Source organism: Bos indicus, chromosome 2 (genome assembly GCF_029378745.1).
Source record: "Bos indicus isolate NIAB-ARS_2022 breed Sahiwal x Tharparkar chromosome 2, NIAB-ARS_B.indTharparkar_mat_pri_1.0, whole genome shotgun sequence".
Taxonomy (NCBI): domain Eukaryota; kingdom Metazoa; phylum Chordata; class Mammalia; order Artiodactyla; family Bovidae; genus Bos; species Bos indicus.
Window position 1 is genome coordinate 90,152,016 of NC_091761.1, and position 24,533 is coordinate 90,176,548.

At 39.8% G+C, this 24,533-nt stretch overlaps 1 protein-coding gene and 2 non-coding genes across 3 annotated transcripts in view; 2 read left to right on the forward strand and 1 right to left on the reverse strand.

Moving 5' to 3' along the window:
- The window catches only part of MPP4 (MAGUK p55 scaffold protein 4), a 51,235-nt gene continuing 26,702 nt past the window's right edge, over positions 1–24,533 (reverse strand). The window contains exons 11-22 of the mRNA XM_070770222.1: positions 23,213–23,277; positions 21,288–21,305; positions 20,319–20,357; positions 18,430–18,450; positions 14,483–14,497; positions 13,322–13,363; positions 12,349–12,519; positions 10,518–10,598; positions 6,391–6,484; positions 5,904–6,012; positions 4,465–4,599; positions 1–503 (exon numbers count right to left, since the gene is read on the reverse strand). Coding sequence (XP_070626323.1) covers positions 312–503; positions 4,465–4,599; positions 5,904–6,012; positions 6,391–6,484; positions 10,518–10,598; positions 12,349–12,519; positions 13,322–13,363; positions 14,483–14,497; positions 18,430–18,450; positions 20,319–20,357; positions 21,288–21,305; positions 23,213–23,277 — 982 coding nt within the window. The 3' untranslated portion in view covers positions 1–311. The remainder of the gene's footprint in view (positions 504–4,464; positions 4,600–5,903; positions 6,013–6,390; positions 6,485–10,517; positions 10,599–12,348; positions 12,520–13,321; positions 13,364–14,482; positions 14,498–18,429; positions 18,451–20,318; positions 20,358–21,287; positions 21,306–23,212; positions 23,278–24,533) is intronic.
- On the forward strand, positions 2,621–2,724 carry LOC139179065 (U6 spliceosomal RNA). The gene has a single exon (XR_011563472.1). It is a non-coding gene; the product is annotated as a U6 spliceosomal RNA (small nuclear RNA).
- On the forward strand, positions 17,354–17,425 carry TRNAC-GCA (transfer RNA cysteine (anticodon GCA)). Its single transcript has one exon. It is a non-coding gene; the product is annotated as a tRNA-Cys (tRNA).

Sequence of the window (24,533 nt, forward strand, 5' to 3'; positions counted from 1 at the left end):
TTTATCTGAATCACACAAAGGCCACGTGAAATCTATGAAAGGTCCTCATACTCTGTGACTTAACATTGTTCTCTACCAACTGCTGCATATAAGGTAAAGGAAAACATTTTTTCCCCCTGAAATCCAAACAGATAACTCTACATAACCACACAAATTTCTTTCACATAAGATGAACAAACTGCAGCACTTTTGCAGCTGCACATATTATAATAGAGCAAATATGACACTGATGTTTTAGATTATAGCTGTTTTTCCAGCACTAGTGAACAGGTGAACATTGTTAAAACTCCAGTATTAAGCAGAAGGCCTCTTTAAGATTTTGTATCAGAGGAAACCCATGTTGCTGGTACCCACTGAGACTCCTCCTGAGCCTTCTGAACTGCAGACAGCAACTGGGCACATGCCTCTTCCAAGTTGTCATTCACAATCACATGGTCAAAAAACTGGCCAAACTGAGTCTCCATTTTTTGGGCTAAATCCTCCATCTCTTGTAGATCTTCATCCTTTAGGAAAAATAGAAAAATACAAATAGCAAACTTAATGAGATGAATAGAAATAATAGGCAGTTATGTTGTTATACTCAGAACTGTATCTGTTTATAAAAACAGGTCATGTAAATGTTCTCCACTCTAAACCACAAAACTTATGTTTTTGTGTTTAGTCTTACTTAATTTTTCCCAGATCAAGTTTTCATAAAGTTGAGTTAATAGTTTGTAGACAACCAATCCTCTCAACTTCCTATTTGGACTTAAATTATCTTATTCTATTATCTAAACACTTGGAGTTCTCAAACCCCATACAACATAAAACCAAAGAAATTTTATCAGTTAAATATAAATAAAAATTAAACATAAATTTCAAATGAACATTAATCTGATAAGAATGACATTATTTTGTAGACACAAATGGCCACTTTGAACATGATGCTATGACATGGGTCTTCAAATGAGGCATTTCTAAATTACTCTTCATGATGACTGACTTCACTTATCAGATCAGATCAGATCATTCAGTCGTGTCTGACTCTGCGACCCCATGAATCGCACCACGCCAGGCCTCCCTGTCCATCACCAACTCCTGGAGTTCACTCAGACTCACGTCCATCGAGTCAGTGATGCCGTCCAGCCATTTCATCCTCTGTCGTCCCCTTCTCCTCCTGCCCCCAATCCCTCCCAGCATCACAGTCTTTTCCAATGAGTCAACCCTTCACATGAGGTGGCCAAAGTACCGGAGTTTCCACTTTAGCATCATTCCTTCCAAAGAAATCCCAGGGCTGATCTCCTTCAGAATGGACTGGTTGGATCTCCTTGCAGTCCAAGGGACTCTCAAGAGTCTTCTCCAACACCACAGTTCAAAAGCATCAATTCTTCAGCGCTCAGCCTTCTTCACAGTCCAACTCTCACATCCATACATGACCACAGGAAAAACCATAACCTTGACTAGACGAACCTTTGTTGGCAAAGTAATGTCACTGCTTTTGAATATGCTATCTAGGTTGGACATAACTTTCCTTCCAAGGAGCGAGCGTCTTTTAATTTCATGGCTGCAGTCACCATCTGTAGTGATTTTGGAGCCCAGAAAAATAAAGTCTGACACTGTTTCCACTGTTTCCCCATCTATTTCCCATGAAGTGGTGGGACCGGATGCCATGATCTTAGTTTTCTGAATGTTGAGCTTTAAGCCAACTTTTTCACTCTCCACTTTCACTTTCAGCAAGAGGCTTTTTAGTTCCACTTCACTTTCTGCCATAAGGGTGGTGTCATCTGCATATCTGAGGTTATTGATATTTCTTCTGGCAATCTTGATTCCAGTTTGTGTTTCTTCCAGTCCAGCGTTTCTCATGATGTACTCTGCATATAAGTTAAATAAACAGGGTGACAATATACAGCCTTGACGAACTCCTTTTCCTATTTGGAACCAGTCTGTTGTTCCATGTCCAATTCTAACTGTTGCTTCCTGACCTGCATACAAATTTCTCAAGAGGCAGATCAGGTGGTCTAGTATTCCCATCTCTTTCAGAATTGTCCACAGTTTATTGTGATCCCCACAGTCAAAGGCTTTGGCATAGTCAAGAAAGCAGAAATAGATGTTTTTCTGGAACTCTCTTGCTTTTTCTATGATCCAGTGGATGTTGGCAATTTGATCTCTGGTTCCTCTGCCTTTTCTAAAACCAGCTTGAACATCAGGAAGTTCACGGTTCACATATTGCTGAAGCCTGGCTTGGAGAATTTTGAGCATTTCTACTGCTGTGAAAACTTCATTTAGTCAAGATCATTTGGCCTTCACTTGGCGATAATACATTAAATTCATTGCTATTATTTTCTTATTTGTCTACAATAATTAGTACAACTTGTCACAAATACAAATATAAATATGGGCACTGAGATCTTGTGGCAGTACTCCTTTACAAGGTGACCATACACAAGACCTAGAAACAATTTTGTTAACTTTTCAGATTGCCATAAAACTGAGAACAGAATTTAATTAAGACTCAGAGAATATATCCATAGACTCCACTGTTTGAAATGCAAACTGGAGAATCAAACTTCCATATAGTAGCCTTTGAAAAAATAACGAAGATAAAAATAACGAGAGGTAAAGGATAATACAAAGATACCTCATGCCCACTTCAGCAACACATATACTAACATTGGAATGATGTAGAGATTAGCATGGCCCCTACTCAAGGATGACATGCAAATTCATGAAGTAATCCATATATTTATTTTGTTTTACAAGATTAAAAAGTTCTGGAGATCTGCTTCACAATATGAACAGAATTAACATTACTTAACTGTACACTTAAAATGGGTAAGACGGTAAGTCTTGTTTTATGTTATATACTTTTTACCCCACCACATACACACACACATGCACGCGTGTGCATGCACACACAAGTGGATATAATGTCTTGATCTAGATGATGGTTACCTGGGTGTATACACACTATAAAAAATTCTTTGAACTGTACACTTAAGATTTATACACCTTACTGAATGTATGTTATGACTCAAAATATTTAAAGTATATTTAATTAAAAATATACATATATTTATGGAAAAATCACTGATTAATCCCACCTGGCCTGGCCCCTCTATTATTACTATAATTATTAATAAACATCTTTTATATTTTAATATATTTATAAAGAGATCTCATGTAATAGATGATATAATCGATTAGAGTATTTTATTTTTTTCAGGTTTACTTTTTTTTAATATAAATTTATTTATTTTAATCGGAGGCTAGTTACTTTACTATATTGAAGTGGTTTTGCCATACATTGACATGAATCCACCACAGAGGTACATGTGTTCCCCATCCTGAACCCCTCTCCCACCTCCCTCCCCGTCCCATCCCTCAGGGTCATCCCAGTGCACCACCCCCAAGCACCCTGTCTCATGCATCAAACCTGGACTGGTGATCCATTTCACATATGATAACATATATGTGTCAATGCCATTCTCCCAAATCATCCCACGCTTGCCCTCTCCCATAGAGTCCAAAAGACTGTTCTATACATCTGTGTCTCTTTTGCTGTCTCTTATATAGGGTTATCGTTACCATCTTTCTAAATTCCATATATATGCGTTAGTATACTGTATTGGTGTTTTTCTTTCTGGCTTACTTCACTCTGTATAATAGGCTCCAGTTTCATCCACCTCATTAGAACTGATTCAAATGTATTCTTTTTAATGGCTGAGTAATACTCCATTGTGTATATGTACCACAGCTTTCTTATCCATTCATCTGCTGATGGACATCTAGGTTGCTTCCATGTCCTGGCTATTATAAACAGTGCTGCGATGAACACTGGGATACATGTGTCTCAATTCTGGTTTCCTAGGTGTGTATGCCCAGCAGTGGTATTGCTGGGTCATATGGCAGTTCTATTTCCAGTTTTTTAAGGAAAACTGTTCCACACTGTCCTCACTGTTCTCCATAGTGGCTGTACTAGTTTGCATTCCCACCAACAGTGTAAGAGGGTTCCCTTTTCTCCACACCCTCTCCAGCATTTATTGCTTGTAGACTTTTGGATAGCAGCCATTCTGACTGGCGTGAAATGGTACCTCATTGTGGTTTTGATTTGCATTTCTCTGATAATGAGTAATGTTGACCATCTTTTCATGTGTTAGCCATCTGTATGTATTTTAAAGTAAATTCAAATATTTTGCAAAATAAATAATCCATTTTAAGTACACACACGCAATTTCTGTGTGGTTTTGCAAATTGTGACTTGAGGGCCTTTTAAAGCTAGACCCAAAAAGAGAAGAAAAATAAGAGTAGTTATTAAACTTTATTTTAATATCTATAAATGATATTCAATAAGGATAATTCATAAGGGTAGTAATCATTAGAAACAAAAATTACATTCCTTAACATAGGGATACTGTGGAATAATACAGTAATTTTTTTGACTGGGGAAAAAAAACAATATACTCATCTATCTCCTCTGTATCTTACCTTGAACTTCATGTCCACAAAGTAGTCTGTAATAATCTTGGCATTTTTCCGAGATCGTTTCATACAACTCATGTTAGATGGCTTTATAAATATGACATAGGGCTTCAGTTCTTGGGTTCGAGCCACTTGAATACCCTACACAGAAAAATTAAATGCACATTTAAAACAGAAGTCCTTACATGTATATGTATGGCTGAGTGCCTTCGTTGTCCATCTGAAACTACCACAACATTGTTAATCAGCTCTACAAAATAAGAAGTAAAGTTTGGGGAAAACAATAATGAAAAAGAAAATGAGAAAAAAAGAAGCCCTAGTAGCTGAAATATCTCAAGAGAATATTAAATTGAGGATCTAAAAACATAAGTCCTAATTTTCTAGAGTCAACATGAATGTTCTCAAAATTTCTAAGACCAGAAATTAGCAGTTATTTTTAGCCAGAGTATATTCTCATGTGCTCCCAAGTCCTCAACTCTAAAAAACATTTTAATAATTAAGAGATGGAGTTCTGGAATCAAAATTAAGTTGAAATCCTGGCTCTTCCTCTTACTAGCCATGACACCGTTATTGAAACCTGAGAATAGGATTCTACACCTGATCTCACGGGCAAAAGACAAAGACAGACTCCCAAGGCCAGTCAGCTCCCTCACTTCTCTTTCCCCTGACATCTTCGTGCTGACCACAGCTTCAGCCCAAGCGAGAACAACTCTCTCGTCCTCTGATTAGCATACAAGGTAATATTTTTACATGACTACAGAAAACATGGAGTTGGTGATGGACAGGGAGGCCTGGCGTGCTGCGATTCATGGGGTTGCAGAGTCGGACACGACTGAGCAACTGAACTGAACTGAACTGACAGAAAACATAAACACAAGGTTTATAAAAATTTCGACAACACATTGTATGTTCTGTATCTCACTTTAACTCACTCACTCCTGCTCTATTCCACACATGGTCTCAGGGAGACAGCTATTGATATGATAACATGGGAACCTCATCTCCTTGCATAAAGCAACATTTTATTCCCTCCACAAGAAGTTACCTTGATGCCTTTGTAACCAAAGGCAAAGCAAGATTCTCAGTTGTTTTTTTTTTTTAAAGATCCTCAGTTTTCTTTATGGCTGTCTGCTCATTTCTGGGGGCTTTTCGCTTTGTTTTTTTGTTTTTTTAAATTTTTTATTTTATTTTCTGTTGTTGCTGTTGGTTTTTTTTTTGGGGGGGGTGGGGGACAGGTCTGAGAAACTAGATTTTTTTTCCCTCCAACTAAAAGGACAAAATAATGACAATTGATTTTTCAAGTAACATCCTGGTCCTTATATATGGGAAGTAGTCTTATCCTAACAGAATAAAGTGGCTCAACTACAGCTTAAAGCATGTGCAAAAAATGGATGACATGCATTCATTACTTTGGGGAGATGGGAAATATTCCACCATAGACCCACCTGAGGCTCTAGGTCCATAACACAGATCTTTCCATCATCAAGGACTGCTTGAACCGCATCCACACTGGTGCCATACAAGTGGCCTTTGTACTCACCATACTCGAGCATTCTGCAAGGGTGAGATAAAGAAAACAAGAACTGTTTGTACAGGTAAAATATTATTAGCAATAACATAGAGATAAATTCCAACAGAAGAGAGTAAAATATGTGGATCTTGATAAATGAATTAGTGGATATTCAACAGGAAAAATACATATTAGGAGATCTAAGACTTAAGTACTCCAAATTCTCTGAAATTTGCAACTCAGTTCAGCTCCTTCTCCAAACTCAATGAGTTAGTGTACTAGTAAATCAGTATACATTTTCTTAATTTTTCAGAATAAAAAAAATGTATCCCAGAAGTTTTGGACAAAGCATGAAAATAAGAGATCTATTTTAAGTATAAAACAATGAGAGGGGAGAATCAGATTCTGAATGTCTAGCTTACCTGTGACTGTACATGAGGCTTTCAAATGTTTCCTTTGACACATAGTGATACTCACGACCATCCATTTCATAACTCTTTTTGGAACGAGTAGTATCTGTCAAAATAGGGAATTTTTAAAAGACTTTAGAATCTACAAAATGTTTGGACTTATTACCCATATACATTTGGATAAAGATGATCAAAATAATTAATACATAAGCAGATAGATCAAATGCTAGAACAAAAAAGGGAGCCTGATTGGTGATAAGAAAGTAGAAGTTCCCATATCAAAATGAGCTAATCATAAGCCTTTGTTAAGTGTTTGTGGTGTAGACTAGACCAGAATGTATCGTATTTAAACCAAGATAAAGAGGCTCTAAAGGAACTCTTGCTGTTACTTCAGGACAGGAAGTGGTAAGTTATATGTGAGCCCTATGGTGCCTAAGGGCTTCCCAGGTGGCTCAATGGTAAAGAATCCACCTGCAATGCAGGAGACACAGGAGACATGGGCTCAGTCCCTGAGTTGGGAAGATCCCCTGGAAGAGGAAATGTCAACCTACTCCAGTATTCTTAACTGGAATATCCCATGGACAGAAAAGCCTGGTGGGCTATTGTCCATGGGGTCACAAAGAGTCAGACATGACTTAGTGACTGAGCACGCACACACAAGGTGCCTAAAGGCCCTCAGGTAGCAAAACCAGCAATATCTTATGTTTAGATAATGCATCTCCCAAGATCTCATTTCATCCTTCATATTCCTAGCTAGGTGAAATGCTGTTATTTGTAGTTTACTGATAAGTAACTAAAGATTTTAGAGAGTAACTAACTTGCTCATGTGAATAAAATTAATGAAAAACAAAGTTGTAAACAAGCACCTAGGTGTCCTGACTCCCAAACTAATCTCTTCTACCACAGCAGATTCTGTCAGATTTGAAATAAAGCCCCTGACACTCTGTAGTCTTGCTCAGATGCATTAACATCCAAGTAAGCTGGTGATCAGTTTTAGGGATCTCCAGAAAGAAAAGATTGGTAGAGTCTAGATTCAATCTGATTCTTTGATACAACCACTTTGTTCATAGATCTTCAACCTAAATAGTACCTAGTATAGAACAAGGAGTTCACTGACTACCTAAAAGTGATTCTTGTCTGCTTACCCATTTATTCAACTAGCATATACTGAGTGCCTATATTCCAGCTATCATGTTAATTTCTTAGAACACAAAGATGAATAAGACATGGTTCCAGCTCTGTGACCTGTATAAACTATAAAGCTGCTGGTTCCCTAACCTGCATTACAATAAATTCTCCTTATTCATAAAAAATTTGTATTTACATTTGATAAAGTTTAAAGATGAAATAGATCAACATCTGATGATACCAACACATGGAAATAACCAAAAAGGAACTTGAAATAGACCCTAAATGATAAAAGGAGTTCCCAACGTTTCAAGATACAATACTTTGGCCACTTGATGCGAAGAACTGACTCATTTGAAAAGACCCTGATTCTGGGAAAGATTGAAGGCAGGAAGAGAAGGGGACAACAGGATGAGATGGTTGGATGGCATCACCGACTCAATGGATGTCAATTTGAGTAAAGTCTGGGAGTTGGCAATGGACAAGGAGGCCTGGCGTGCTGCAGTCCATTGGGTTGCAAAGAGTCGGACATGACTGAGCGACTGAACTGAATTAACTGAACATTTCAAGAAGTTCAAAAACCAAAATTTTTTTCTTTATTCAAGCCTCTCTTTAGATCCTCAGAGTTCCTACAGTTATGCTACCCTCCTATACCTTTGTACTGAAAAAAAATCTAGTTCTCAGGTGATAGAAAATTATATTACTATCAGCCTAAGATCAGCCCTTCTCCTTGGCTTCTATCCTACTATGTTATATATGGTAGGCTAAGGTCTGTGAATTGGTGCATAACTTGAGGCGTTCATTCTGAGCTTAAAACTGTTCACTCAATTTAAAGAGCAAAGTATGGGCAACATATTCCCATTTTGAATGATGGTTATCCAGACAACATACAATTCTACATTTTGTGGGCATTTTATTTTTATCCAGGTTATTGTAAGTGGTGATTTCTTTATTAGTTTTTGCTTTGTAGTGCCCATTCTTACATAGGTAAACAGTACTTGGAAAGCACAACTTATAGGATGTGATCATAAAACAAGTTCATTTGTTTGGCCCTGGATAGAATTCTCAAATTCGTCTGATTACTCTTAGATTTGTTTGTTTGTTTGTTTTTTAAGAAAGGTTCAATATTATTTATGCCTGAAACTCCGTCTCAATAATTAAAACTCTGTTTCCATGTAATACTCAAAATTATGAACTTTATTTATATTTCAGGCTTCTTCTCCCCACAGCTGGCTCAGACTTGCTACACCAAGGGAAGCCTGACATCAGAGAAGTCAGAAATCAGGAAAGGGAGCTTGATTCTCTTCTCTTCCCTTTCATTGCATTCCTGCTGCTCCTCCTCCAGTTTTATAACTCTCCAAGCCTAAGTGCAGAGAGAGAGGAGGAACAAGCAGGGCAGGAAAACTCTTATTTAATTGATGCTGATGCTGGCTTCTCATGGCTCTTTTTAGACTTGCTGCTGCTGCTGCTGCTAAGTCACTTCAGTCGTGTCCGACTCTGTGTGACCCCATAGACGGCAGCCCACCAGGCTCCCCCGTCCCTGGGATTCTCCAGGCAAGAACACCGGAGTGGGTTGCCATTTCCTTCTCCAATGCATGAAAGTGAAAAGTGAAAGTGAAGTCGCTCAGTCTTGTCCGACTCTTTGCGACCCCATGGACTGCAGCCTACCAGGCTCCTCTGCCCGTGGGATTTTCCAGGCAAGAGTACTGGAGTAGGGTGCCATTGCCTTCTCCCCTTTTAGACTTAGCAGATGTTTAAATCTGGCTCTTAATCTCCCAGAGGATTCAGTGGACTATTTTGCAAAGCCTACCCCTCTACCACCACTACTGGGTATCTCAAATCCATCTCTATTCCACCTAGTCATTTGTGACTTCTTCCACACCCTCAGGTAACCGGGGCTTCACGTTTGATCTTCCTCTTGGGCAGGAACCAAGACAACCCCAGGCAGACTTTCTTCCACATTATCCACCCAGATCTGGTCTTTGGGGAAAAAAAAAAAATCACAACTCTTTTGCAGTGATAGACTCTAAAATGGCAGCTACCTGCCCAAACAGCCTTTGGCCACTCTTCTAAACTCTCATGCTTTAGATATTTCAGATATAATTCTGATTCCAGTCTTCTGTGTCTCCCAAATAGCACAAAACACATATTAGGCTCTTTAAGTGGTTTTCCTAACTTCTTCTCTCTTGCCCTGAGGTAAAGGGGAAGCACCCACATCCACATGCTCCTTCACCTTGGATGGTATAATAGTTATTGTTCTTGTTCAGTCTCTAAGTTGTGTCCAACTCTTTGAGACCCCATGAACTGCAGCACACCAGGCTTGCCTGTGTATAGTTGATTTAAAATTATATGTGCATATATTATGGAGAAGGCAATGGCACCCCACTCCAGTACTTTTGTCTGGAAAATCCTATGGACAGAGAAGCCTGGTAGGCTGCAGTCCATGGGGTCGCAAAGAGTCGGACAAGACTGAGCGACTTCACTTTCACTTTTCACTTTCATGCATTGGAGAAGGAAATGGCAACCCACTCCAGTGTTCTTGCCTGGAGAATTCCAGGGACGGCGGAGCCTGGTGGGCTGCCGTCTACGGGGTCGCACAGAGTCAGACACGACTGAAGTGACTTAGCAGCAGCAGCAGTTCATATATTAAAATAAAAAATATGATAAAGCATTCAAAGAGCCAAGCACACTGCCAGGAGGATTGTAAATATTGAATGAATGCTAGCCATTATTATTAAATATTTAGTTTTCCTAAAAGGTTATGCATATGATTGCTAAGCAATGGAAAAAAAGAGTCACTTTTCAAAAGCCTAGCTAGCTAGCTACATGCTAGTAAGTCAATTTCCTCTATTAAAATAAGCTTAGTTAGAAATGCTGAGGACTATCTGTGTCTTACATTCTTACAACAAAGATGGTATAACATAGTTGGGATCAGTACATCTGAAAATCTTTTTGCATCTGTAAAAAGAAAATCTTACTCCAGTATGAACCACTATGAAAGATAAACATACGTGGCACGGCACTTTGAAAACGGTTAGGATTAAGTTCAATAAGTTGTCTTCTCAGTTCATTTACTCCAACACCAGAAGGTCCTAAACAAAACATCACATATGGAAATTATTAGAAGTGGATAAGCAGAGGTATGTGGTAAAACCATCACTTTGATCCTTTCCCTGAAGACACTTGAGAGCACATGTTTTTGCAGGGAAAATAACATAACTTCCATTCTCATGAATTGAAATAACTGGAAAATTCTTGGGAATTTCCCTGATGGAGTAACCCACACTTCTCCACCTGATGACCTGTGGAGTAACCCCCACTTTCAGAAAAGAAGTAGGGAATTGCAGGAATGTGGCACCCCGGAACACTTTGCCTAATGTTGGCTACTCTGAGAAGTCTCTAGCCTCGTGTCAGATCATTTGAGACACGCTGCCTTTCCTCTTCCCATGAAGTTCCCATGAAGCACAACCCAGAAACCGGCTTCCACAATGATAGAATGCAGGGACACATCCCTGACCACAAGTGGAGAAGTCAACACCCCCATGTGCAAGTGAAGGCAGGGCTGGCTTCCAACTGTGCAAGCCACAAGCCCACACTTAGCTGCTGCACTTGGCTTGATGCTCTTCTTTTGCCACATATATAGTCTTCATTTTTGAATAAGGGATTCAAAAAAAAAAAAGGATTTTTATTTTGCTGTGTCCTGAAAATTCTGTAGCTGGTCCTGGCTGTGAGGTATGTTGTTCTGCTTCAAAGGGGCCTGCCTTCACCACAACTGGAATACACAGAGAAGATGGCAGTAAGAGTAAGTTACTACTACTGAAGGCAGGAGGAGAAGGGGACCACAGAGAAAGAGATGGTGGGATGGCATCACTGATTCAATGGACGTGAGTTTGAGCAAGCTCCAGGAGTTGGTGAAAGACAGGGAAACCTGGCGTGCTGCAGTCCATGAGGTCACAAAGAGGTGGACACAACTGAGTGACTGAACAACTCCTATGGCAGGGACCAGCTTTGTAGACATCTGGGTCACAATGCAGGTCATCCCAGCGCTATATTTGCCCTGTTCTTTATCAACAAAGATACAGCCCAGAAGTGTTTTAGAAACTCTCCTAAAGGAGACAGTTACACACTTTTTAGGGAAATGGATCTTAAGCATTTTTATTCCTAATATAGACTAATGATGTGGTGGGGGGGTGGGGGGGGGATGGGAAACATCTCATCCATGCTTCTAAAAGCACTGATGTATAGAACAATCTTATGGACTCTGTGGGAGAGGGAGAGGGTGGGAAGATTTGGGAGAATGGCATTGAAACATGTAAAATATCATGTTTGAAACAAGATACCAGTCCAGGTTCGATGCACGATACTGGATGCTTGGGGCTAGTGCACTGGGACGACCCAGAGGGATGGTATGGGGAGGGAGGAGGGAGGAGGGTTCAGGATGGGGAACACATATATACCTGTGGCGGATTCATTTCGATATTTGGCAAAACTAATACAATTATGTAAAGTTTAAAAATAAAATTTAAAAAAAAATTAAAAAGAAATAAAAATAAAAGAAATTCGAAACAGGACAAAAAAAAAATCTTAAGTTATGACCTCATCATATCACACCTTGTTGTTACACAGATTCATATACACCTTGACATACCACATTCAACTGTAGACATTAAAAGTATAATTAATAACGTTATATTTATAAACACACATTAAAAAAACGGTTTCGTCTTTTTTTTTTAAAATATGCAGGCTCACAGAGTCCTACTTTTACTACTACACCCAATGCAAGACTACTGAAGGCAGGGGAACCTCGCCGGGGATGGGGAGACTGCCCTCGGGACATACCCACGAGCACGATGAGGCGGTGCTTGTCCGTGGGGCGTCGCTGGTATCTCACCACCTCCTCGTACGGGGCGCCCACCGCGCCGGCGCAGCTCCTGGCGCTGCACCCCTGGGCGCGCAGCTGGCTTCGGTGGGCCCTGCGGCGGCACAAGCGCATGCTGCGGCGGAAACCCGCTGCCAGGGTGGAAACGGAGGGACAGTGAGATCCAGGGCAGGGGAACTCGCTTCCTGCGTCTGGCCTGGAGAAACAGGCGGCGACTGTGATTCGAAAGAGTTCATTTTATTTTTTTATGTGGGACCTTAGTTCTCCTCGGAGAAGGCAATGGCACCCCACTCCAGTACTCTTGCCTGGAAAATCCCATGGACGGAGGAGCCTGGTGGGCTGCAGTCCATGGGGTCGCTAGGAGTCGGACACGACTGAGCGACTTCACTTTCACTTTTCACTTTCATGCATTGGAGATGGAAATGGCAACCCACTCCAGTGTCCTTGCCTGGAGGGTCCTAGGGACGGGGAAGCCTGGTGGGCTGCCGTCTATGGGATCGCACAGAGTCGGACACGACTGAAGCGACTTAGCAGTAGCAGTAGCAATAGCAGTTAGTTCTCGGAACAGGGATGGAACACATGACCCCCTACAGGGGAAGGGCAGAGTCTTAACCGAGGGACCTCCAGGGAAGTCCCGGAAAGAGTTGACTATGTGTGTCTGAAGGTAGAAGATAGGAAGCAACAGAAAGGCTGCAGGGTCTGGAAAGCAGAATGTTGGTCCCTAGGCCTGGCTGCATACTGGAATCATCTGGGAGCTTTTAAAATTAAAAAATGGGGCCACTGACTAATTAAAAAAAAAAAACAAAAACAGAGAAAATAGTTTGAGAACACCCATCAGCAAAAGAAGCTTTCAGAAGAGCCAGGCTTATCCATTATGGTATGAATATAACTTAGCAAGTGACAAAGAGCCACCTGTTATTAATCATTACCTACCAATATAGAACTTCTGACCATAGCCAACAAATTCCTCCTTGTCTGGAACACAGCAAATGGCAGGAACAGAATATGTGAAGGAGAAAGAGAAGTTTACTTAGAAGAGGTACATGAAATAAATCTTTAAATAAATAAATCTTTAAATCTTCAAGCGACACTATTTCAGTAGATGGCAGCACAGCTGAATTTGTCCTTGGCAGCTTATTGAAAACTGTCCCAAGCACTTTCCATTTTATCACATGCACTAAACTATATAGAGACATGCTCCAGAAATTTAGCAACACACTGCATATATTCTGTCTAGTATAGTTGGAACAAAAATCTATTATAGGCTTCTTTAAAATTATAAGAAATACTGAGTCATAGTGAAAACACATATTTGGGTATACATTTTTAAATGTTCCCAAGGAAAACTGATTTTTTAAAAAAGAAACATACAAACTGGTTTTGGCTTTAACTCCTAGATATGGCGTTCTGTAGACCCAATAATTAATTTCTTTGTTAGAAATGGGTTGTTATTTTTTCCCTTATAAAATGGTTCATTCTGTAGAAAATTAGTATTTGCTTTATAGATGCAAATTCTTTCTGACTCTGAGAGACAAAAGAGTGGAAAACTGTGCCTAGTAGTAACATCTAGAGCTATTTTAAACTTCTGTCTCTGCTTCCACTGGGGTCTCAGAAAAATTATCGAAAACTATGGGGAAAAATGTTATAAAACTGTCATTTGAAATTACTTCTTACTAACGTATTCCTTTTCACTTATACAACTCTGTTCTGATCATTGAAATAATATAGAAAGAGCATTTATTCATAGAATGAAATGACATAAATCTTTCTTAACTTTTGTGTTTAAACACACATTTTAAAATATAAAGAAAACACACAAGTATCAACTCCATCTTCTGGTAAGAAAGCACATTTTTCTAACTGAAAATTGGCAATAAGTTTAAAAGAAAATGTTTACTTAGGGATATAGTCATAAGAGTACTTTCATTGTTCATTTAAATATATTTTCTATGACATTGAATGTCTCGTCATTGATTTCATCCTTAAAATATCATATCTTAAAACACTTCCAGTGAAGTATTCATGTTGAGGCATGTTTGAAAGATCTCAAACAGCTCTATTTGGTATACCAAGGACATAAAAATGAATAGTTACCTTCTGAAAGTTCCTCTGGATATTTTGGTAAGTTAAGAAACAGACATGAAAAAGTTAAGCCTTTGAGGAGATCAAGTTGGCAAACTGAAGACAAATAACAAACAAATGACACAAGTGAGGCATTCGTGTTACCCTTAGAGAGAGTTGTAAGCTGGGCAAGATGAACAGCACACAAACTAGACTCAGAAACTCACTGGACCTGTGTCTGCTGCCCAGCAGACTCTAACTTCCTGAAAGCTGCTTATCTCAACTCTCCTCAAAGGCCCTCTATCCATGCAGACTTCCCTCTACCCGGCTGGCACAGATGGGGATTGAAAGAGAGAAATTATAGGAAGTCAACTAATGTGAGCCTTCTCTCCCTGTCTCTGCCAGAGGCCATCTGCCTGCAACCCTGTGATGTGGAGGAAGTGGTGGAAGGGGCACTGGCAGCCTTGAGCCACACCATCCTCATTCCTTACCCATCCCAGGCCCAGTTACATATTCCACCTCCAGTTGGCCCCTTGAAGATAGGTGTAACTAAACACAGAGCATACTCTTTTCTTTGTTTTCTAGATGTCTTGAAACATCTATCATCCCTGTTTTTGTTTGTTTGTTTTTGGTAGCGGGGAGAGAGAGAGAGAGTGTGTGTATGTAAATTGAATTCCTAATTAGACTATACCATCCAGAGGTATTCAAAGAGGTCACATCATACTTCATTCAGAGACAAGTTGGGGATAAAACTTAAGAAACTTAACTGCCCGTTAAGTGCTCAAGGAACAGAATTGAGCATCTTAGAAAAAAATGCCAGCCTCAAGCCAATTGTTCCTTAATTGAGCTCCTAAGTGAGGAGGATTCAGAATGTACTTGAGAGTTCTCATGCTTTCAACCATGAGGAGTCCAGAAGGAGCGCTCTACCGTAACTAAGGGCAGCTGCACGCTTTCCTCTGTAGTTCTATCAGAGAACGAACTGCTGACTGCCCCTATATTTCTTTGTAATAATGCTGGCTAACCCTCATGCACTTATGTTCTAAGCATGTTTTATATATATAATTTTTCCCACTTTAGACATGGGGCACCTGAAGGATAAACTGTGGAAAATTCTTAAAGAGATGGGAATACCAGATCACCTTACCTGTCTCTTGAGAAACCTATAATGTGGGTCAAGAAGCAACAGTTAGAACCAGACATGGAACAATGGACTGGTTCAAAATTGGGAAAGGAGTATGTCAAAGCTGTATATTGTCACCCTGCTTATTTAACTTATATGCAGAGTACATCATGTGAAATGCTGGGCTGGATGAATCACAAGCTGGAATCAAGATTGCTGGGAGAAATATCAACAACCTCAGATATATAGATGTTACCACTCTAATGCCACAAAATGAAAAACTAAAGAGTTTCTTGATGAGGGTGAAAGTGGAGAGTGAAAAACTAGCTTAAAACTCAACATTTAAAAAACTAAGATCATGGCATCCAGTCCCATCACTTCATGGCAAATAGGGAAAAAGTGTAAGCAGTGACAGATTTTATTTTCTTGGGCTCCAAAATCACTGCAGACAGTGACTGCAACCATGAAATTAAAAGATACTTGCTCCTTGGAAGAAAAACTATGACAGCATATTAAAAAGCAGAGACATTACTTTACTGACAAAGGTCCATCTAGTCAAAACTATGGTTTTTCAGTAGTCATGGTACAGATGTGAGAGTTGGACCATAAAGAAGGCTGAGTGCCAAAGAATTAATGCTTTTGAGCCTTGGTGTTGGAGAAGACTCTTGAGAGTCCCTTGGATTGAAAGGAGATCAAATCAGTCAATCCTAAAGGAAATCAGTCCTAAACAGTTGGAAGGACTGTTGCCAAAGCTGAAACTCCAATACTTTGGCCACTTGATGTGAAGAGCCAACTTATTAGAAAAGACCTTGATGCCTGGAAAGATGGAAGGCAAAAGGAGAAGAGGGCAACAGAGGATGAGATAGTTAGATGGCATCACCAACTCAATGGACATGAATCTGAGCAAACTTTTGGAGATAGTGGAGGACAGAGGAGCCTGACATGCTACAGTCCATGGGGTCGCAAAGAGTTGGACATGACTTAGCTACTGAACAATAACAACAATAACCTGACGGGCAGAGAGGTTAAGTGACAGAGGAGCCTCCCAGTTAGTGAGTAATGGGCCAGAATTCACGCTTGGACATTCTGCCTCCAGTCCATGGCTTTGACCACTGCAACACTGCCTTTCCTCTCACAGATGTCTCAAGTACCTCTAAGCCTAAGCTGCAACTTTGGCATGCAGAGTGTCTCCAGCAAAATGACCAGTTGAACAGAACAAAGAAGGATGACTATAATCCAGAGGAATTAAGCATTAAACCAATCCCAAACACTGAACCAAGTGTAGATCATTAAATCACCCCTAACAGGCCAATTATCTAATTGAAAACAGGAAATTTAGAAAGAATATAAATGGTAAATAATTTCGGAGAATTTAGGTGAGTAGTTTCCCAGCTCCATCTGCCTCAATGCTATCTCTTTTATAACTAATATATATACAGCAATCTCTCTACTCTTATAAAGTGAAATCCATAGATATAATCTAACACATATAACTTTTAAAAACCAGTGCAATGCTCTGCATGCGTGTGTGCTGTCACTTCAGCCGTGTCCAACTCTTTGAGATCCTAAGGACTATAGCCTGCCAGGCTCCTCTGTCCGTGGGATTCTCCAGGCAAGAATACTGGAATGGGTTGTGCAATGCTCTAACTGGAATATAAAGAAAGTAAAAGGAAGCGATTTATATTTTAAAAGTCTGTATTTTAAAAAAGTATATATTTTGGGAATGACTTCTCTATTAAACAAGAGAAACTATTAGATGCCTATACCTGTCTATATTGAGGGCTTCCCTAGTGGCTCAGTTGGTAAAGAATCTGCCTGCAATGCAGGAGACCCAGGTTCGATCCCTGGGTAGGGAAGATCCCCTAGAGAAGGAAATGGCAACCCACTCTGGTACTCTTATGATGCTTACACCTACCTATACTGAAGAAGCCTGGCTTTAAAGGAAGTAAGAAGATCAGAAAATAGTCCTAATATGAAGTAGAGAAAAATACAGGAACAAAGTAACAAGTGGACATTAGAAAAAAAACATGTTCTGATAAATAGTAACAGATTAGATTCATTTGTGTATATGGGAAAGGGGGAACTTGACATAAATGAAGTAGATGTAATGTATGCCAAAGTAATTATAGACTGATGAAGTGAAGAAAATGAGACATCATACACTAGAAGAGGGTGAGTAAGGTTAACACGCTCCCAAAGGTTGCCAGTGCCTAAATACTCTGTGGGATTTATTTTTTTTTACTAACGAGGTCAACAGTACTTTGAGGACCAGATACTGGATGAAACCATGTGTCATCAATAATGACAATAACATGTTAAAGAAAAAGAAAAGAATTGATTTAGTATAAATACCTCACTTTTCAGTGTATTTTCTATCAATATAGATTAGACAGAATGTGTGGAATAAATTATTCAACACTTGCAAAATAAATGTCTTTATTCTGTATAAATATCTGTCTCCATAATGACACTCTTCTAAACCAATGAGCTTTTCATGTTACATCTTGTGAAACCTTACATCACTATTGTGTATTAAAGAATTACTTACTCAGATTTGTAATGAGTTTTGTCCATTCAGGAGTTGGTGTAGGATGGTCCCACACTTGGCAGCTCAACTGGCATCCCCAACTCCCAGCAGTTGAAGGCCAGTAGTGCCCCCCAATCAATATGAAAACCAAAACAGTGCTCCCAGAGGGTTCCAAAATGTCCCTAATGAACAGCGCCTCTTAAGGTGAAGTTTACAATATCTCACAACCATACCGCTGACGTATTTCTTCACATCCTTAAAAAGTGTTTAACGTATACCAAAATTTGGATAACACATTTATAAACCAGTACCAAATATTCACATCTTACTTACCAGATTCAAATGTTTCTTCATCTGTCGTTTTTCCATGAGGCAAAACAGAAGTGTAGTTATGTTACTATCCATAGCAAGTCTATAGTTCAACAGTCTAATTCCCTGACCCTGTGTTTCTGCACACACAACACTTTTAAAATGCTTTTCCTAAACCAAGGCCAACTCAGGGGTGTGTCTGTGGCAATAAAGCTTTAAATGAGATATATACGCAGCTGGGCTGTGATGACAAGAAGGGATACAAGCAGGAGCTTAAAATAAATAAAATCATAAGATAGAAAAGGATAAATAAGATCAAAAAGAGACTCAGAGGGAAGGGAAAGGTGGAATGTCATGGTAAACTCCAATATCTGGTTGGATGGTACACAGCTTTGCTGCTAGAGGCCTGCCTGAAGCTTTGGAGGTCCATAAGCAAAGGGAGCAGGATGAGGGGAAGAAGCAGACAAATAGCTTGACAGGTTAGGGTTGTTTAGGTGACTGAAAAATACCTGAGATAATGCCTCATCAGTTAAAATGATTATTGTTAGTGTTTTAAAGAGACATTAAGCATTGAGAAGCTAGAATTTATATGCAGAGCAATTTGAAATATATAGCAATATTACTAATACATCCTTGAATCTGGTGATGCTACATCTATGGTCTACTCATGTATGAAATTGTTTATAATAGAAAATATTAGACATAATTCAAATGTCTACCAGTAAGTGATTATATAAATGCACAACAACTTACCTAATCAATAAGCTGTTTAAAAAAATATGAGGAGGCTCTTTATGTATTATGATGGAATCATCTCCAAAGATACAATTTTAAGTAAAAAAAAACAGGAACAGAACAGTGTATATAGCATACCATCAAAGAGTACATGCATTTGTGTTTTAAAAAGAGGTGAGAATGAGGTGTGTGGGAGAGGAGGAAAAAACGTACATCATTGCACAGAATATGTCTGGAGGGATGCCAAAGAAACAGAGCATTTATTGCCTCAAGAAAGAAAACTGAGTAGGGAAACAGGAAGAGAGAGGGAATTTTACTGAATATATTTTCCTAGTTTTTTGAACTTGAAAGATGTGACTGGTTAACCTAATAAAAACTTTTCATTAAAATTATAGAAAGGAAATGAATATTACTGCTAGTTAAAACCACTCACCCAGGATGTATACTTGGTAGAATAAATATGTCAACATTATTCTGTAGTTGTTCTGGGAAATACATGTAAATCTTTGAAATACTCAGTATTTAAACATTTCATGTCATTCTTTAATTTCTAAAACTAGATTAACCTGTAAAGCCAAGACACACTCACTTATCAGACTAAAGACTCTCCATTTAGTCTTCCAACAAAATCCTAGTGATTCTTGAGTCAATCTTAGTTTTGCCACTAAATTTGAAACATCTTTTCCCAATTTCCAAAAAGTGTAAGGATAGAAATGTGAAAAGTTTTAATATATCTCTCAGAAATTTGGAACCCGTGACTATTGATCTGTACTAGAATCTACCAGAAGATGATATCAAACAATAACTGGATATTTTGCTTTTAAAATTTTGATATCTCAGTATTCCATAGTATTTCACAAAGAGCATGTGGATTCTAGAATTTCTCCTGAATGTTACTGAATGTAACACTAGAGCATTACTGTGTATTTCTGTGATTGTTTCCAAAAAGTGCTTTCTAGAACACTTTCTAAAAGGTTGGTCTGGAGCATGGAGACATCCTTCCAGCTGTGCTTCCCTTCTGAGTGTCAGAACCACAGGAAAATGCTGGGGTGGGGGCTTATTTTACACATTTCTTCCAGAGAAAAAGGTCCATGGGTCCTTTGACTGACTGCTTCAGAAAATCTATAGTTGAGCTGCTTTGTATCTCTCCTAGTAGTAAATCTATCAAGAAATGCTACCTGCTTCCACACATTTCTCATCAATCTTCATGTCATCATCTATAAAAGAGCAAGCATAGACAGGGAAAAAATGAAATTAAATGTGTTACTATCACAACAAAAATCCCCTGCTAAGTCATTCAGTCATGTCCAACTCTGTGGGACCCCACAGACACCAGCCCACCAGGCTCCTGCATCCCTGGGATTCTCCAGGCAAGAACACTGGAGTGGGTTGCCATTTCCTTCTCCAATGCAGGAAAGTGAAAAGTGAAAGTGAAGTTGCTCAGTCGTGTCCGACCCTCAGCAACCCCATGGACTGCAGCCCACCAGGCTCCTCCGTCCATGAGATTTTCCAGGCAAGAGTACTGGAGTGGGTTGCCATTGCCTTCTCTGCAAAAATCCCCTATGTATAGGCTATGGCAATGAAACTCAGACCACCGTATATCATGTTATTCTTACAGCAATCACTCACTCAGACAGATAAAAAGGACTCTATTGTACTAAATGAAAAAATATATATGTTATGGGAGGCTACAGGACATCACATGGTTAAAATTATAAAAGCATAGGCTTTTGAATGCTGGACAAATGATTTTACCTCTAAGCCTCCATTTTCTATCTATAAATGAGGGTAGTAACAATACATACTGTGTAGGATAAGATTGAGATAATGCAGGAAAAGCTCATACACATGGTAAGTGCTCAATAAGATTAACTATTTTTACCTTTAGTTGGGATATATATATATATGAGAATAAAAGAATATAACTTTCAAAATTGTTCAACTCAAAACTCTTTACAGTGTAACCCAAACACTGCATATGTTTTCTTTTGACTGACATCTTTTTATAAATTAGGGTATTAGTACACTATTAGGCACACAGAAAGAGCTTATTAAACAGCTGAATTGAAGTGAATTAAGAAAGCTACAGGAATTTTCTAGGTGGCTTTGGAAATGAAGCTTTTTTCCCCACAAATACTGTTTCCTACCTTCTTCCATAGAAATCGCTGGGTACAGATGATTGAAGCCGGGGGGCGGGGGGGGGGGGAGAGAGAAAGCACAATATTTTATGCTATAATTTATCAGATGAATTTACCCACATTAATAAAAGTGAAGTGCCAAAATTATTCTCTAAAAATTCAGTGGAGACTTAGTAACAAAATGCTAAGTGAATATCCTATAGAAACCAATACATTCGTGAGCCTTGCTGGAAACGGAATCTGTTTGCTTCTGGCAAATCCTACTCCCTTCTATCCTAATAAACTCTGCAAGAGTTGCATTCTACTCATTTTGAATTAAGGCACTTATTATTGATTCATTATATTTTTAGAACTCAAACCTTGAATGAAAAGAAGAAAGAGAAAGGAAGAGAGAAAGAGGAAGAAAAGATGGAAGGAAGAGAGAGAAAGGAGGGAGGGAAACAGATGACAACTACAGTGAATCTTCAGTAAATAACTCTTTAGTAACTGTCTATAAACTAACATATGCTTGGAATTTTTCAATAACTCTTGAGTAATAAAGTTGTGTACACCTTCTGAATCAGTATCTTTACCTAAGATTTTTTTTCCTATAGTAACTTTCAAGCAGAACAGAATTATATGAAATAATGTTTCATTTTGATATTTCATATTTAGAAATATTTATTTGTAACATCATCTCCAAAAACTAAAAAGAAATGACTTGATAGTTCAGATAGTGCTGTCCTCCATCAAAAACATCTCTGCGAGAAATGATCCTTTAAGTCAGTGGGCTCCATACCTTGGGTTCTTGGACTCAGAAATATGTGAGGATAATAATACAGAGCTGCAAACTCTTTTCAAGATGGACTTTGCAAAAGTCTAACAGAAGTGGCACATAGCCTGTGCAAGCAAATTAAATGTTAACAAGTGGTCCTACTGGTTACCAGATACTGATTAAAGCTGAGTTAGACTTTTCATATGCCTTTGAGAAACAAAATAGGAAAATGAGTTAAAGAAGTCCTTCAATCTGGTTTGGTAAACAAAATTTTTTTCAAAGCACAGGGGAAATAACTAGAATATCACCATGAAGATGATATCATGACAAATGTTTCTCATAAAATGTTACATTAGAGAAAAAAGATAAAAGGTAGTACTGCAGCTGTTACTATAATCATGTCAAATACGGTTCCATAACTGGAAGGTAGTATGAAACTATTGCCAGTGTAAAGGAATTCTAAGAATTTATTTCCCAAAAAATGTCTTTATAGTTGTCATGTTTTCAAGAGAAAAAAAAATGGGAATTTTTGGCTTAGAGAACTGAGAAATAAAGAGGGTGAGAATTCTCTATGGGCAAGTCTACGTCTATGCCCTTCTCCCTCCTTGGGGTGCCTCTTCCCCTTCTGTAACTGCTGCCAGGGAGCATATCGGAAGGGCCTTGATCAGTAGGGTCTAGCTGCACTCTACAAGCTAACATCCCTCATTAAGGCAGTAAGTCGTTCACAAGCGTTTGCCACCGTGGATGCCTTTGCTGACCATTGCCCCACTGCCATTTGAAAATACTGTGTAGTGAACAAACTACACTCATCGAACAGTAATTCAGTCCCATGTTTACTTGTCAAAGGCACACGCGCTACACCACCACGAAGCCTTGCTTGCCAGTAGATGTACAATGCATGGACTAGCCATAGACACCTCAGGGGACTTCAAGCTGGGGAGTGAACCCTGAAAGTGTCACAACACAAGGACATTTGCATTTTTCACGAACTGAAAACTGAAAAGTCTTCTAAATCCCAAGGAATGAATGTTTACGGTAGGATTTCAGATGGCTGCCAGGAGGCCATTTGGGGCATGGGGACGTTTAAAGATCCTCCTTTGGGCAGGAAGCCAGTCCTGGAAGAGACGGAGCTGGCTTCCCCATGAGGCAAACGCTGGATTTGAGGTGTCAGCATACTCACAGATGGTGGATCTGAGGTGTTTGTAAGGCTGGTACGGCTGAGACCACCAGAACTCCCGTTGCTTCCTGTGCAAAAACAAATACACTGTGAGAAAAAAATAGAACCCAGGTTAACCCAGGTGAGATAGACCCAGGACAGAAAGTTTTCTAGAATTCTGTTGCCTCCAACCAAGTGAACAAGATTCCACCTCCAAAGTGTCAGTTGCTCAGTCAAGTCCGACTCTTTGCGACCCCATGGACTGGATAACCCGCCAGGCTCCTCTGTCCATGGAATTCTCCAGACAAGAATACTGGAGTGGATAGCCATTCCCTTCTCCAGGGGACCTTCCTGACCCAGGGGTCGAACCTAGGTCTCTTGCATTGCAGGCAGACTCTTCACCATCTGAGCCACCAGGGAAGCCTCCACACACATTGTCAAATACGTTCTGCAAATGTACAGTCTTTCTTATTTTGTCCTGCCTCATAGCATCTTCTCAGAGCCAAACCGATTTAGAGTTAACACCCAGCCCATGACCCTAGTTCATATGCCCAGGGCTTCAGTGCATGAGCCCTGGCACCCCCGTTTCTGGTGTGGTAGCCCGCTCCAGCAGGTCTCAGAATATTCACCACATGTTCTGGTTTCCCTCCCAAGCTGTGAGGCTCTCCATAGTCCCTTTAGAGCCACATGAATTTCAACTCCTTCTGTTGCCCTTTATTTGTGCTCTGATCCAATAAGCCTGTCATTTCTGTATGCTCCTTGCAAGACCCCCACCAGAGCCTCCACACCACTCCCTGCTCTGAGACCATGAGGACTAATCTCCTTAGGCCTTTATCCCTGGTGTGTGTCCTCAGCCCCCAAATTCGGGTCATTCCTTATCCTCTGCACATTAATCCCTGTTCCATCTACCATCTACCGCTCCCTGACACCCTTTCTCACACTCTCTAGAACTGGTAGAAAACCTTTAGTGAAGCCTCTCACCACACTTGACCTTCTTGGAGCTTCCCTGGTGGCTCAGATGGTAAAGAATCTGCCTGCAATGCAGGAGACCTGCATTCAATCCCTGGGTCAGGAAGATTCCCTGGAGAAGGGAATGACAACCCACTCCAGTATTCTTACCTCGAGAATTCTATGGACAGAGGAGCCTGGCAGGCTACAGTTCATGGGGTCTGAAAGAGTCAGATATGACTGAGTGACTGATACTTGCACTTTCACTTTTCACCTTCTTGCCTTAACTAAACCCAGGTCCCCCGGAGGTCCCTGCTCCCCTTTCCTCTTGCTCCCAGGCTTGTGTGGGTAAACCAGCCCAGACTCGAGGGGGAGGGGAATCCTGATGTGCAGCTTA